Raw genomic sequence first — 16,301 nt, forward strand, 5'->3', positions numbered from 1 at the left:
CTGCTTGATGGGTAAAACATTTTCTTACATCATCCTTGCTTTATTTGCACATCACTTTAAATCTATGCCCTTTATGCATAGAAAGTTATTTTATAAAAGAAAACTTTGACCATTGTTTTAACTGTTCTGAGTGCCACACAAAGAAATGTAATTCTAATTCCTCTTGTGTTTGGATAAAATTAAAGATGCTTGTATTGTAAACTAATGTGTCTATAAAGATTATTGGAAGTCCATACATTTAATATATTCACTGCTTATTAAAGAAAAAAAGCTGTTAACACACTTTATATATCAGCATATCTGACTTACTCTTTTTATAAATTAACAATAGGTACACATTCTAGGATTTCAGGCAGTATTAAAATTCTAAGACGTGGAAAAAAAGAATTTAAAGACCTCCAGAACTCATTTTATTGACAGATCCAATGGTTTGAATTTTAATTGACAAATGTAGGTGGTATTTAAAAAATGTATCTGCTCAGTCCAGCAGACTATTTTGGGTCGTCTTCATTTAATGCTCCACTGCATTGGAATGGCATTGATTTAATTCAGAAAGCCAAAACGCTTTTCATTTTTGAGGATAGGTTTCTATGATCATTCCATGGCCCTGAGAAGAGAACATGCAAGATATATCAACAGTTGACGGAGTTTTCCTTGAAAATAATTAAGCATGTGAATGCAAAATTATATGATCTAAACAATTTTTTTTTCCTAAACATAACTCATCATAGCCCTGATTTGCTATGCATCTGGATGCCAGATTATTCAGCAGGGAAAAGGCAACAGATTAGTCTCTATATGAAGGATGAAGTAAAGTGTTCTACATGGAAAAATCAATTAATGATTTCAGAAAATGAAACACCTTAGGTTGTGGGCTAAGTTGAACAGCTACCATGAAAAATAAACTGTTGCAAATTAGGTGTGATACCGAATGCTGTGCTCTGCAGTGTGAACCCACATTGTTTGTGGGTTGAAACAAAATTTATTGGCTCATAGATATGTTATTATTTGAATACAAGGATGGTGTAAACACAAAACTTGGAGAAAAGAAGTCAAAGGTTTTGATGGAACACACCTCTGACTTTTCTTGTACAGCAAACTTCATTTTAACCAAAACCTTATGAACCAGCACTCTCAATAAAGCAGCAAAAATTATATACCCGAAGTACTGGAACTTTACTGTATCATCATCACGATCTCTGCAATCCCCAATTAGTCAGTTGAGGATGAGAGGGAGAAGACTCTCTGCTAGTAAGTTTTAATTAAGGCAAAGTTTCATTATTTACAGCATGAATTATTTAATAAGGTATAACAGTGATGTGTACACCCCCTGTTATACTTCTATTATTTAATGTTTTTTTTACATTGATTATATGGACCTCTGGATCAACTTCAAAGTGTGGCACTGGAAATGCAGATCAGACAGCATCCGAGGTGCAGGATAGGCGACGTTTTGGGCATAAGCCCTTTATCAAGGACATGGGGTGGATGAGTCGGTTGCATAGGCAAGTGCTGAGCAAGGAGACATGGCTGTAGTAGTGGGTCTGCTTCGGGATGTGGTTGAAGAGCTTCAGGGCAGAGGAGGTAACCTGGGGGGGTGCAGTAGGAGAGAGACTCACTTAGATCCTTGGGGAGAGAGGAGAAGTTCTTCAAGGTGGGGTTCCTTGGAAGAGGCTTCGCTGTAAGGTTTCCAGTGACGAGGAGAAAGTAGGACTGCAAATGCTGGACAGTCAGAGTCGAAACGTGTGGAGTTGGAAAAGCACAGCAAGTCAGGCAGCATCTGAGGAACAGGAGAATCGCGCTTCGGGCATAAGCCCTTCATCAGGAATGTTACATTTCAGGTGTCAGTTAATAAAATGTTTCCTATATTAGACTGTCCTTGTATCAATAAATGACACAGTGGTATTTGTAAAGAATACCTGAGGACTAATAGTAAACTACAAAATTCTAATGTAATTTTCAGCAAATCAGAATTTAATATTTCAGATGACTCCAAAGACTGCTCTAAAAAATGAATGAGCCAAATTTATAGCATCATGAATCATAAAGTTTGCTGGACAGCAAATGTTTTAGGGTGCCATTGTAAAAATAGCTTTCACAGTCAGCTTTCGTGTTGTAACATGGACCGCTCAAGAAAGTTGCCTGAGACTGGAATTGAACACAGATCCCTGGCACTGAGAGACAATTGTGCTAACCATGAAGACATTGTGTGAAAGATTTATTAACTATTGTAAAGTTGAAACATACAAAATAAAAAATAAAAGCCAAACCTGTCCTCCAGCAGCACAAGCTGCAACAAGTGCATACTGTCCACCTTCCTTAATCAGTCTGTGAGCAGCTGTTGTCACAAGGCGGCAACCAGTGGCACCAAAAGGATGTCCCAGAGACAGCGAACCACCCCAGCAGTTAAACTTTTCCATTTTAGGAACACCAACCTAGCAAAATTATAGAAAATCTTACAATGCATAATAAATTGGAAGCTATATGTAAAACAAAATATTAAATACCTCATTGTAATTTTCATTATGCAAAAGATTTCAAAGATATCTTAACGAATTAACCCTTCTGATTTCACTGTCTACTAGTCATCCAAACCCAGTTTGGCAAAAAATTTTTAAAAAGTAGCTAGCCAGAACATCCCCCTCTTTGAAGAGGAAGGCATTGCTTCCCCAATAGCAAACAGTATCATTTTCCTGATTTTGTCCCCACACCCTTGTCTTTCCTATTCCCGACACATTACATGACAATATGCCATATGCAGTTTTGTCTGCCATGCGTACATCATCAGAACTTCAGTTCAAAAATCTGTGAAGTATATAATTTCAGAAGGGGGTTCTTTTTCAGATTGGCGACCTGTGAAAAGTAGGGCTCAGTGCTAGGACCAAAACTGTGTACAAAATATATTAATGCCTTGGAGGAAGAGAGGAATGTACTGTATCCAATTTACAGACAACACAAAAATAGGTGGAAAGGAAGGTTGTGAGAGGTATGCAAACAGTTTACCAAGAGATATTGATAGGTTAAATAAGTGGGCAATAGGTTAGAAAATGTGAAGTTGTTTATTATGGAAGGGAGAACAAACGAACACAGTATTAATTAAGTGGAAATAAACTGCAGAAAGCCGCAACACAAAGAATCATAGAATCCCTACAATGCGGAAACAGCCCATTCAGCCCCATCAAGTCCACACCTACCCTCTAAAGAGCATCCCGCTCTGACCTGCCTCTCCACCCTACCCCTGCATTTCCCATGGCCAATCTACCTAACCTGAACAAAGACCAAAGAAAATTTACAGCCCAGGAACAGGCTCTTCGGCCCTCCAAGCTTGACTCGATCCAAATCTATTGTCTAAACCGGTCGCCCAATTCCTAAGCATCTGTATCCCTCTGCTCCCCACCAATTCATGCATCTGTCAAGACGCATCTTAAATGAATCTACTGTGCCTGCCTCTACCACCTCTGCTGGCAACGCGTTCCAGACACCCACCAACCTCTGTGTGAAGTACCTGCCGTGTGTATCCCCCTTAAACTTTTCACCTCTCACCTTGAAAGTTTGACCTCGCGTTATGGAATTCTTCACCCTGGGAAAAAGCTTATCTCTATTTAGCCTGTCTATACCCTTCATGATTTTATAGACCTCAATCAGATCCCCTCCTCAATTTCCTTTTCTCTAATGAAAATAAACCTAACCTACCCAACCTCTCTTCATAGCTAGCACCTTCCATACCAGGCAACATCCTCGTAAACCTTCTCTGCACCCTCTCCAAAGCGTCCATATCCTTTTGGTAATGTGGCGACCAGAACTGTACACAGTATTCTAAATGCAGCCGAACTAATGTCTTGTACAATTTTAACATGACTTGCCAGCTCATATAATCAATACCATGTCCAATGAAGGCAAGCATACCATAATCCTTCTTGATCACTTTATCCACCTGTGCAGCAACCTTCAGGGTACAAATGGACCTGCACTTCCAGATCTCACTGCCCATCAACTATTCCCAAGGCTCTTTTGTTCATTATATAATTCGCTCTAGAATTAGATTTGCCTAAATGCATCATCTCAAATTTGTCTGGTTTGAACTCCATATTGAACCTGCATATCTTTGGACTATGGGAGGTAATCGGAGCACCCAGAGGAAATCCATGCAGGCACGGGTGATGTGTGCAAACTCTACACAGTTGCCTGAGGCTGGAATTGAACACAGATCCCTGGCACTGTGAGGCAGCGGTGCTAACCATGAAGACATTGTGCTTCAAAGGGACATGTGCAAGACAGACAAAGATGGCACACAAGTGCAGCAGGTATTCAGGGGGGCAAATGGAATGTTGTCTCTTATTTCAAGGAGTATATGAGCAGAGAAGACTGACTACAACTAAACAAGCTACTGGTGGGATCATGACAGGAGCAGTGAGAGCAGTTTTGGTCCCTTATTTAAGAAAAGTTATTATCGCACTGAAGACAGTTCAGCAACGACTTCTAAAAAAATTTAGAGCCAGCCAGAAAGGAAGAAAAGGCAAAATAAGAATATTCAGAATTTATTCTCTGTAATTCTCACGGTTACTTTCCAATTTGAAGATCTGAATGTACATCCCAGACTAGATTATATTCGTCTAACTACATAAGCTTCACATTGTTAAGAAAGAGAGATGATATCCGAAGTAATCCCAACCTGCAATAAAAATAAAGAAAACATCTTTCTAAACAGAAACCATAAAGGTCATGTGGCAGAGCAGCGGTGTCATTAGGCAGAGGAAGAGATCAGATATGCTGAATAGGGTGAGTAATTTGTTCTGAGTTCAATAGTTGGTAAGGATTACAATGGAAGGAGAACTTGGGCCCTTGCAAAATGTGGTAGTGACACTTTCAGCTTGTGTTCACTGTGTGTTCAGGTGGAGTAGGTGCCCAGAGGAGGGGGCAAGTTTGAACAGTGCCTGGCATCTTTGCTTCTGCTTCAGAGTCAGCACCACTTTCCATTTGGAAGCCTGCCAACACCAAAAGCCTTACAGCCAACCAGGGAACTGACTGAAGGCTATTTGCCTTGGCTTGGCTGACTGGGTGAAATGTAGAGCAGCAGTTGGGAAGCAAAACAGACAGCAGGGAAGAGGGGCATGGGGCACTCCTCTGGCTCCCCGTAGTTGTGAAATTTCCTGAGCTGGAGACTCTCCTTGGGCTTGGCTCCTTCTCAGCATCGAGAACTTGGTTTGACTGGCAAAGGGATGCAGAGGGTGGAAGATTTGCTCCGCTCCTGCTCAGGAGTTTACTCAATCATTTTTTTCAAAATCAGACTAGTGAAGTATGTTTGGGCAACAGGTTTGATTTACTGCCCTCAGTGATGGCTGCAGCCTCTCACCTGAATCCCACCACAATGGTGCACCTTGGCCAAAGGGAATACCAGGACCAGTGCTGCTGGGCTGTACACTTGTGGGTGTGAAATTGGAGATCTGGGGACAGAGCTGGAGTGGGGCAGGAATGGAGATCTGCAACCGAAAAAAGCACAGGACTAAAGATCAAGGAATAGAGTTGGGACAGAAACATGTAGGATTCATAGAATCTCTACAGTGGGGAAGCAGACTATTTGGCCCATCAAGTTTACAGTGACCCTGTGAAGAGCATCCCACCCAGACACACCGCCCCCCCCTACCCTATCCCTGTAACCTGCATTTCACATGGCTAATCTACTCAGCTTGCACATTCCTGCACAATATGGGCAATTTAGCATGGCCAATCCACCTAACTTGCACATCTTCAGACTGTTGGAGGAAACCGGAGCACCTGGAGAAAACACACGCCTGAGAGTGTAATTGAACCCGGGTCCATGGATCTGTGAGGCAGCAATGCTAACCACTGAACCACCGTGCCAATTCTTAAGGGGCTTGACAGGGTACCAACGTATGCTCCTCAAATCCTGCCTTACAGCATCGTAATTTCCCTTCCCCCAATTATAAAATCTACCTTGTTGTGCGTACCTATCTCTCTCCATAACCAAGGTGAAAGTCACAGAATTGTGGTCACCATCACCAAAATGTTCACCCACTAACAAGCCCACCACTAGACATGGTGGTGAAAGCAGCATACATAATGATTGCCTTCATTAGCCAGGGTAAATGCTGAGAGGATGCTTCCTCTCACGGAAGAGCCGAATGAGAGGGTACTGTGTCAGGAAAAAGAGGTGCCAATTTGAGACTAAGATAAGGAGGAATTTCTTCCCTTAGCAGGTTGAGTGTCTCTGGAACTCGTTGCCACAAAGAGCTGTGGACTAAACCCTTGTGCATTTTTCAGACTGTGATAGATAGATTCTTGCTCAGTCAGGGAATCAAGGGTTACAGGGGAAAAGGGCAAGGAAGTGGATGAGACACATTTTGGAGGAGAAAGGTGAGGACTGCAGATGCTGGAGATCAGAGCTGAAAATGTGTTGCTAGAAAAGCGCAGCAGGTCAGGCAGCATTTTGGATCAATCATGATCCTACTGAATGACACAGCAAGCTCAAGGGGCGAAATGGCCTTCTCCTGTTCTTATTTTTTTGGTCCATTGGAGCTGTGGACAGGCTCATGATGGAGCATCTGTGGTCCTCAGGATGTTGTGGACAGTATATTTCAGGAGCTGGTCACAACAGAAGTAATAGCTGCACAAGTAGGAAAGTGTTGGGTGACCACCAGGAAGACTAGGCATGGGCATGTAGTGCACGATGACATCAAAACTGGTGTCATTGCTGAGGACGATGGTCTCCTGCTACAGTCTGATACTGATTAGCTATTAAAGAGGGCAGAGCAATGGCAGAGGGAATTTACTTCTGAAATGAGAGGTGAAGTATGGGAGGTCTACTAAGGGAAGGATCTATAAAATGAATAAGTAGGTATTTAGGGAGTAATGAGGAACAAAGGGACCTTGGTGTACAAGTCAATAAATTCCCCAACGATGTCAGCGTAGGTAGACATGGTGGTGAAAGCAGCATACATAATGATTGCCTTCATTAGCCAGGACATCGAATATATGAGCAAGGAAGACTATTACAACTCCATAAAACATTGGTTTGGTGAAATACCGTGTGCAGTTCTGGTCACTACGCCATCAGATGGACGTGACCGCACTGGAGAGGTTGCAGAGGAAAGTCAATAGGATGTTGCTCAGGATGGAAAGTCTCAGTTACGAGAAAAGATAGGTTAGGTTTGTTTTCCCTGGAGCAGAGGAGGCGAACAGCTGGGGGATGGGGGGGGGGGGGGGGAATTGAATTGAGATATACATGATAACAAAAGGCATAGATAGAGTAAATTATAATAAGCTTTTCTGTAAGCAGATATATCTAAGAGCAGAGGACACAAGTTTAAACTGAGAACTGAGTGGTTTAGAGTGGATCTGGGGAAATGTCTTTTCATTAGGAGGGTGGTAGAAATAGGAAACATGCTGCCTGAGATGATGGCGGAAGCAGGTACTCTTGCAACATTTAAAAAGCATCTGGATGAGCACTGAAAACGCCATGGTGGGCTATCGACCAAGTGTAGATAAATGGGATTAGTATAGTTGGTTGGCTTGGACATAATGAACCGAAGGGCCTGTTTCTAAGTGGTACGACTCTAAAACGGCAAGTTCAATTGAAACATACCCTTGATTTTCTACCCATATAGGTCTTTGCAAACCAGTCAGAATCCATAGCTTTCATATTAGAGAGGATCTGTGCCTGTTCAAAAAAAAAGTAAATTTAAGTTAATGCTATTCTAAGCAAAAGAATATAAAGATTCATCGATATGGACACCACTTCTGATGCAACACTAAAACTCACAGTAATAATACAATAGTTTGACAGAGATCCTAAGTAATTTCGGATAAAACGTAAGCCAATCCTTACAAAGTCTTCTCAAAGAGGTTTGGTTTTAGAAAAAAATGTAAATCAACTGTTTCATATAATTATCACTCAACAGCAAAACCAAACAAGATACATCCTACTATTAATTGAGAATATTTCAATTAGTAAAGGCCTACTTACAACATGTGACAGTGTGAAAGAATTTACTATGTCCCTTGTCAAGCTGTCCCAAAACAGCAATGACATAGGAATCTAACAATGTAAAAAATGCCTGGTATATCCTGCCCACAAAACACAGGATAAATCTCGTCCACCCATTTACTTGACTCCCAACTGTTAGTAAACCAATGAATTTGTTGTGTTGCCATAGTCTTACCAGACCATAGGGGCTGCTTTCTCATCAGACAGTAGCACCTGGTGATAATTTAATCTGAGGGCCACCAGACCTCAAGCGAGGAAAAAGGTTGAGAAGGGAGAGTCCCTCATTGTAATCTCAAACTGGTGATGGGAATTGGCATCACAGCTAACTGAGCTAACTGATTCCCAAACCAATGAATTGTATCATCAGTGGTGTTATCAATAAACCCTACTCACCAATCTTCTATGGACCAATGTTGACCTCAGGTTCCATGAGGACAAAGTGACACCAGACCAAACATGTTTCTTTAAAAAGAGCTGCATTCAGGAGGCAAGAAGGTTACTGCTCCTACTATGAAGGCTGCTTTATCAATGACTCTACCTCCATGACAAGATCAGAACTAGGTACATGTGCTGAAAAGTTTACATTGTAAATGGAATTGAACAATCTCTGAGGTAATGAAGCAGTCCTTATTTGCATGCAACTGAAATGCATAGCTTCTAGATTTAGACTGAACCAGCAAGCAAAATTAGTGCCACACAGTGCTACAGAACAACCATCAGTAAGAAGAGAAAGCCTAATTATCTCTCCTTCATATTCAACATTATTGAATCCCCACCAACACCTTGGAAGCAACATAAATAGTTGCTTTAGCATGATGTGGAAGTGCTGTTGTTGATTGGGGTGGACAAAGTTAAAAGTCATCAGGTTAAGTCCAGCCACTTTGTTTGAAATTCAAAGCTGAATTCACTTGATGAAGGAACAGCACTCCAAAAGCTTGTAATTTCAAATAAACCAGCTGGACTATAATCTGGTGTCGTGTGACTTCTGACTGTGGCTGTGTGTGCAGATCAAAGGTCAAGTATTGATTTCACAAAGCCTGACATCAACAAGGACCAAGTCATGGATATGTTCAAAGAATCCCCACTTACTGGCATGAATGCAGTACCAACACTACTTCAGAGTCTTGGCACCATTCAGATAAAACTGACTGACACCCCTTCCACCATTTTCACACATCACAACAGCAGTGCTACTTATAAAATGCATTGCAGCAACTTGCCAAAGCTTCTTTAACAGCAAATCCCCAATCTAAAACCATAAATGTTAAGCAAGACAAGGGTTGCAGATACATAGAGCATCACCATCTGCAAACTTCTCTCCAAGTCACATTACATTCTGGCTTGGAAATACATTGTTGTTCCTTCATCATTGCTTAATCAAAATTGTTGACTTTTCTGCCTAACAATACCAAGAGAGAGCCTGAATCACAGATTGCAATGGTTCAGGAAGCCAGATTACCAACACCTCCAGGGAAATGAGGATAGGTGTCATAACTAGGCCTTGCAAGTGATACCAGTTGAAATGTTATCACAGACTTAGACAGCGGTGAAACAAAATTCAGCTTCATTTATGGATAATCTATTTTTTAAAAAAAGTTACTCTGAATACACATAGATAGTGATGAAATCAGCCTTTTAGAATTAGAGAACAGATATATTTACCAATTCATCACACCATATTCACACAAAGGCAATTCCTTTTGATTGTTTTTTGAAACATCCACAATGGATAAAACACATTGTGGATCCACCAGAAAGCAAAATATATTTGATTACAATCTTTTCATTCTGGATAACTTTATCTAGAAGGCATCTCCTCACATGGACTTCCTGTTTCTTTTGATCTTAACATGTAAACTCACTGCGAAAGCTTCATGGAACTCAAAGACATCAATATCCTCAAGAGTTAATCCAGCTTTTTCCAAAACTTTAGGAGTGGCATACGTTGGCCTAGGATTAAAAGAATTGTTAGTTACAGAAAGAAAACATCTGGAAAATGACACACAAACTTAATTAGGTGGAAAGTATTGATTTAAAAACTTACCCTAGGAGCAACTGGTCTTTAGGATCCTGAGAAACATATACAAAATCCCTGAAAATAACCAAATATTATTAAAAATATATAGGCCACACTACAGCACATTTATACTTGCCCCCTTTATTCCTCCCCTTAAGACCAACGAGAAACAAGTAGCTTCCTTACCTCAGATATGCAAGTGGTTTGTAACCCATAGCTAGTGCTTTTTCTTCAGACATCATCAACACTGCTGATGCACCATCTGTCTGAAATTCAGACCATGGAAAGGTTATGCTCAAGGACATACCTGAACCTTGGGAATATATACATTTCCAAAAATAAGCAAAAGCTATATTTTGTGAAGTGGGAATATGGCCACAATTATTTTTTTTTCCCATACTTGGAATTGCCCTGGGGTCAATCTCAGCAGCCATATTTGTAATCTGTATCTAAAATTCCTAACAACTCATCTGTATTTCTAACTTCTCAGTAATTTGGTAAAAGCAACAAATTTGGTTTCAAACTACAATTGCGAATAGGGAAGCTTGGCATTGAGAAACAAAATCAGAAAATGCTGGAAAATCCCAGCAGGTCTGGCATAATCTGTGGAGACAAAGCAGAGTTAACGTTTTGGGTCCAGTGACATGTCTTCAGAACTGCCTAGTTATTCATAGGAGTCAATGCTTAGAACGCTTCCCCACAAAAGTATCATTTAGACTCTCCATCTCAACCCAGAGTCATGAATTTAAGTTCAAGGTTCAATAAATCATATATTGAATACTGTAGATAAACACCATAAAGTTATGATGGACTTGTAGTGACAATTGTGCACCCCCTCACATAATATAATGAACCCAACCAGTGGTAAAACTGGACAAGCCAGATTCCTGAATGAATCCTGGCTTGATAGATCCAAACTTTCGTCACTATGGTGGTCAGTCATTGAACATATTCAAAAGAGGCTGCCAATATATTTTTCACAAGAGGGCATCAAAATTTATTACACACAAAAGGAAATAAACTGTTCTACACAATAAAATATTTGAAATAGTTTTACCTCAGAGATCAATAAATAAAGATTCAACCCTTTTACATTCAATAACCTTACAGGAACACAAGCCTCAGTGAAGGGTCACATTGGCCTGGCAGTACTTGCTTTTCCCCAGCAAGCTTCTGCATTCAGTCAATGCTATCTTCATTAGTTAATGACTTTTCACGAGCTCTTCAAACATTAGGCTAATACAGTTCACTTATTTCTTTATATGGATTTCTAAAATTCCTTTTCCACAGCCTTCTGCTTAGGGAGTTCTCGCTCTCAAATTCTAAAAGAACCTTTTGGTTGTGTCAGTCTTCTGTGTGGTGTAAGACAACTTTTTGTGAGGCAAAAGCACATTTATCCCCTCTCTTCCACTTTTCCTGTACTAAACTATTTATCATATGGGTTATTGTTCTTTTTTAAAAAAAGCCTTATTTAATTGGATATAAATACATTTCCAGATACTCTCAGGAGTCAAAGCGAAAACTAAAACTATATCCTTCTTAACATAAGCAATGTTTTGAAATATAAAACAACTTAAAAGTTGGACGTGGCTCTATCCTTTTTAGAACCCAAGATTCCAAATAAACATTATAATCTTGAATTTTCATCAGAAAATATTCAGGTAGTTCTCAAAATCAATTGTAACAACCAACACAAATATGTGCCCCTGATAAGGAGCACAGACTATTGCAACAAGCTGCTTCAAAATCAATTTATTCTCTTAAATCATTGTCATAATATTCATCAGTAATTCACAATATTGTTCTAAGCTTTTACCAGAAATGATGCATTGGCAGCAGTAATTGTTCCATGTGGTTTGATAAATGCTGGCTTCAATCTAGCCATGTTTTCAATTGATGATGGTCTAATTCCATTGTCTTTAGTGACTGTGTGACGACCTGATTTAAAACAACATGTATAATAAGTCATACAAATCCAATTCAGCTTAGCCACATAAATACACCTTTTCCTCCAGAAAGCAAACATTTTTTCAGTGAAAATTACAGTTACTTTTATTTGCTTTGAGATACAAATGCCTCCTTGTGTTAAGATTGTAACAGGTGCTTTTGTTTTATGCAATCAGCCGAGTCAGGTCACTGGGTGTAGAAAGACCAACTAAAAATGCTATATTCAGGTCAAACTGTCATCAAGTCTTTAATTGCTCGAATTACTGTGCTCTAAAATAAGTCAGATCTTGTGGGATCATCTCCAAAATGAACAGTGGATGACAGAAAACAGATAAAGCTTACTGTAAGAACAAATTAAAAATAAGCAAATAATGGTTGCAGGAATCCTGTTCTGAAGTAGGTTTGATCACTTTCAAGTCAGTTCCTAAGCAGGGCTAACCCTAGAGCATAATGATGCCCCAATTTACAACAAATTACAATTTAAGTGACAGAAGCGCCAAGGAGGAAAACATTACACGAGGTCAGCAAGGCTGTACTGCTAAGAATATATTGGACATGCATTGAGTGTCTTTCACTTATATCCTCTATAGATAAGTGCAAACAAAAATGGGGAAATATTTAACCAAAGCTTCTAAGCCTAATGTTCAAGGATTATCTGCACATAGGCTTTTGTTCAAAACATGAGCAACAGAGAATTCTGTTCAGGCATCATGTTTATCTTGGACCTACAAATAACAGATGCGGCCAGGTCAAGGTGTAACTTATCAGGGTAGAGTTTTTTTTTAAGCCTTCAATGGTCCGATAATAAAATTTGATGGAAAGGTGCAAAACTGGAGATAAAACCAATGCTTTTGGTATTTCCAGACAGTTTCCCATCTAAGATTTTAACAGACGGCTGGTTGCTCAATATTCACAATCAACTATTATATTGGATAACCACAGAAAATGGGAACGTGGATTATGACATGTAATTAACCTGCACCTGTTCATTCCATTGCAGGTATTAAACTTTGCCTGCATGATTTTGTGATTTGTGTGTATAAAAGGGCTGCACTATCAGCAGGGTGACCAATATTGTTAGCACCTAGCATTAAAAGGTGCAAGCTCATATCCAAGGCCCCAAGGGACCCTTCCATATCCGCCACAAATTCACCTGCACCTCCACACACAACATTTACTGCATCCGCTGCACCCGACGTGGCCTCCTCTATATTGGGGAGACAGGCCGCCTACTTGTGGAACGTTTCAGAGAACACCTCTGGGACACCCGGACCAACCAACCCAACCACCCCGTTGCTCAACACTTCAACTCCCCCGGGTAGGTTCTTCACTCAGTGAGTCGTTAGTTCATGGAATGCCCTGCCAGTAACAGTGGTGGACTCTCCCTCTTTATGGGCATTTAAGAGGGCATTGGATAGGTATATGGAGGATAGTGGGTTAGTGTAGTTTAGGTGGGCTTGGATCGGCGCAACATCGAGGGCCCAAGGGCCTGTACTGCGCTGTATTCTTCTATGTTCTATGTTCTATGTTCTATGAGGTGTATTGTGGCTGGCATTGCTTACTTCATTCCAAACAATGTGCATGGTAAGCCCGGGAAATGATTTAGGACAGAACAGATCTTGCACCAAGGTTTTTGGATACTGCAGTGAAAGGTGGGGTAGAACAGTTGGAGAGATGTCATATTCACACATTTAGGAGAGAGTGGAAAAGAATACTAGAAGAGATCTACATGGAACAGAATACAGTGCAGGAGCTAATTAATGATTTCACCCAAGTTATGAGTGTACCTTCAACAACATGACATCTCACCAACTGCACCACTAATCTCAAGCACTTCTCAATTCATCACACCGCTATCACTAACTTACCAACAATTTCTATTAATCTGAACAGATACCTAACATTCACACACCTCACCTCATCTTTTACCTTTAAACTTTGCACATGCATCTCATCATCAGCACACACTATCAGCTATGCAACAAGGACAGCCACAAAATCTAAATAAATTGAACAACACATTCATTCTTGTAAAACAGCCAGCAGGAATTTACTGCAGCAGGAGGGGCTACTTCACACATTTTAATCCCTCAAAAGGAGATCCTACTCGGTATTCTGGGAAGGACCATCAGCAGAGTAACCCAGTGCCCTTGAGGCGGTGGTGATCAGCTGCCTTCTTGAACTGCTGCAGTCTGCCTTCTGTAAGTTGACCCGCAATGCTGTTGGAAGGAAATTCCAGGATTTTGATCTGGTGACAGTGAAGAAATGGTAATATATTTCCAACTTAGGATAGTGGTGGCTTGGAGGGGAACTTGTAAGTGGTGGCATTCCCATGCGCCTACTGCCCTTGTCCTACCAGACATTGATGGTTGTAGGTTTGGAAGGTGCTGTCGGAGGATCTTTGGTGAATGCGGCGAGTTTCTGGTCAACAGTAATCCCCGGGAAGTTGACTGTGGGAGATTCAATGATGGTAACTTCATTGAATGTCAAGGGGCAGTGGTTAGATCATCTTTTATTGGAGATGGTCATTAAGTGACATTTGTACAGAACATAGAACAATACAGCACAGAACAGGCCCTTTGGCCCATGATGTTGTGCTGGACATTTGTCCTAGCTTAAGCAGCCATCCATGTACCTATCCAATTGCCGCTTAAAGGTCGCCAATGATTCTGACTCTGCCACTCCCACAGGCAGCACATTCCATGCCCCCACCACTCTCTGGGTAAAGAACCTACCCCTGACATCCCCCCTATACCTTCTACCCTGCACCTTAAATTTATGTCCCCTTGTAACACTCTGTTGCACCCGGGGAAAAAGTCTCTGACTGTCTACTCTATTTCTTCTTCTGATCACCTTATAACCCTCTATCAATTCACCCCTCGTCCTTCGCCGTTCCAATGAGAAAAGGCCTAGCACTCTCAACCTATCCTTGTACGACCTATTCTCCATTCCAGGCAACATCCTGGTGAATCTTCTCTGCACCCTCTCCAAAGCTTCCACACCTTTCCTAAAGTGAGGTGACCAGAAGTGCACCTCGTACTCCAAATGTGGCCTAACCAAGGTCCTGTACAGCTGCAACATTACTTCACGACTCTTGAATTCAATCCCTCTGCTAATGAACGCTAATACACCATAGGCCTTTTGACAAGCTCTACAGGGTGCACGTTACTTGCCACTTGCCAGCCCAAGCCGAGATATTATCTAGATCTTGTTGCATTTGAGCATGGACTGCTTCAATATCTGACGAGTTATGAATGCACAACGTTCAGCACCAATCAGCAGCAAATATCATCACTTCTGAACCCATGATGGAAGGAATGTAATTGTGAAGCAGCTGAAGATGATTGGGCCTAGGACATTACCCTGAGGAACTCGTGCAGGGATATTCTGGAGTTGAGATAACTGACCTCCAAAGCCCACAACCATCTTCCTATGCACCAGGTATAGCTCCAACCAGAGAGTTTCCTCCTGATACTCATTGATACAGTTGATGTCAAGGGCTGTCACTCACCTCACCTCTGGAATTCAGCCTTTTTGCCCATGTTTGACCCAAGGTTGTAATGAGGTCAGGATCTAAGTGGCCATGACAGAACCCAAATTGGTTGTCACTGAGCAGGTTATTGCTGAACAGGTACTGCTTGAAAGCACTGTTAATGACACTTTCCATCACTTTACTGATGATCAGTAGACTGATGGGGCAGCAACTGGCAGTGTTGGATTTGTCCTGCTGTTTGTGTACATGACTTATCTGGGCAATTTTCAGCATTGTCAGGTAGGTGCTAGTGTTGTAACACTTCCAGTTTCATCAGACTTAACAACTATAGACTAATCAAGCAGACAACATGTATTCTCCCCTCTCACTCCCATCCCCAGCCTAACTACAACGCACCCTTGTCTGTCTTCACTTTAGGTAATCTGGAAGTCAAAGCTATCAACCCAAAGAAACAAGAACAAGGTCAAAGAAAAATCACTTGATTACATGGTTATTACCATCAGCTCAGATAATGAGACAGTATGAAATTTACAGAAAAGCAGAGAGATGGGCTGTGTATGTGGTGAGACACCATTCATCAGTTTTCAGGAGGTCTGGTGACTTGAGAAAAAAAGAGAATTGCACAAGTGTCATAGAACATAGAATATAGAAGAATACAGCGCAGTACAGGCCCCTCGGCCCTCGATGTTGCGCTGATCCAAGCCCACCTACCTACACTAGCCCACTATCCTCCATATGCCTATCCAATGCCCGCGTAAATGCCCATAAAGAGGGAGAGTCCACCACTGCTACTGGCAGGGCATTCCATGAACTCACGACTCGCTGAGTAAAGAACCTAC

General features: G+C 41.2%; 1 protein-coding gene across 7 annotated transcripts in view; it reads right to left on the bottom strand.

Moving 5' to 3' along the window:
• Nucleotides 1-387: 387 nt before the first annotated feature.
• The window catches only part of hadhb (hydroxyacyl-CoA dehydrogenase trifunctional multienzyme complex subunit beta), a 78,212-nt gene continuing 62,298 nt past the window's right edge, over nt 388-16,301 (bottom strand). For 6 of the 7 annotated variants that reach the window (XM_043675785.1, XM_043675819.1, XM_043675776.1 and 3 more), the window contains 7 exons: nt 11,839-11,960; nt 10,209-10,288; nt 10,050-10,097; nt 9,868-9,955; nt 7,604-7,678; nt 2,271-2,435; nt 388-607 (listed from right to left, as the gene is read on the bottom strand). In XM_043675785.1, coding sequence (XP_043531720.1) covers nt 569-607; nt 2,271-2,435; nt 7,604-7,678; nt 9,868-9,955; nt 10,050-10,097; nt 10,209-10,288; nt 11,839-11,960 — 617 coding nt within the window. In that variant the 3' untranslated portion in view covers nt 388-568. Of the gene's footprint in view, nt 608-2,270; nt 2,436-5,273; nt 5,481-7,603; nt 7,679-9,867; nt 9,956-10,049; nt 10,098-10,208; nt 10,289-11,838; nt 11,961-16,301 lie in introns of those variants that run through there. The other variant, XM_043675829.1, reaches the window with a different exon arrangement.

The sequence above is a fragment of the Chiloscyllium plagiosum genome, chromosome 3 (genome assembly GCF_004010195.1).
Source record: "Chiloscyllium plagiosum isolate BGI_BamShark_2017 chromosome 3, ASM401019v2, whole genome shotgun sequence".
NCBI classification, from domain to species: Eukaryota; Metazoa; Chordata; class Chondrichthyes; order Orectolobiformes; family Hemiscylliidae; genus Chiloscyllium; species Chiloscyllium plagiosum.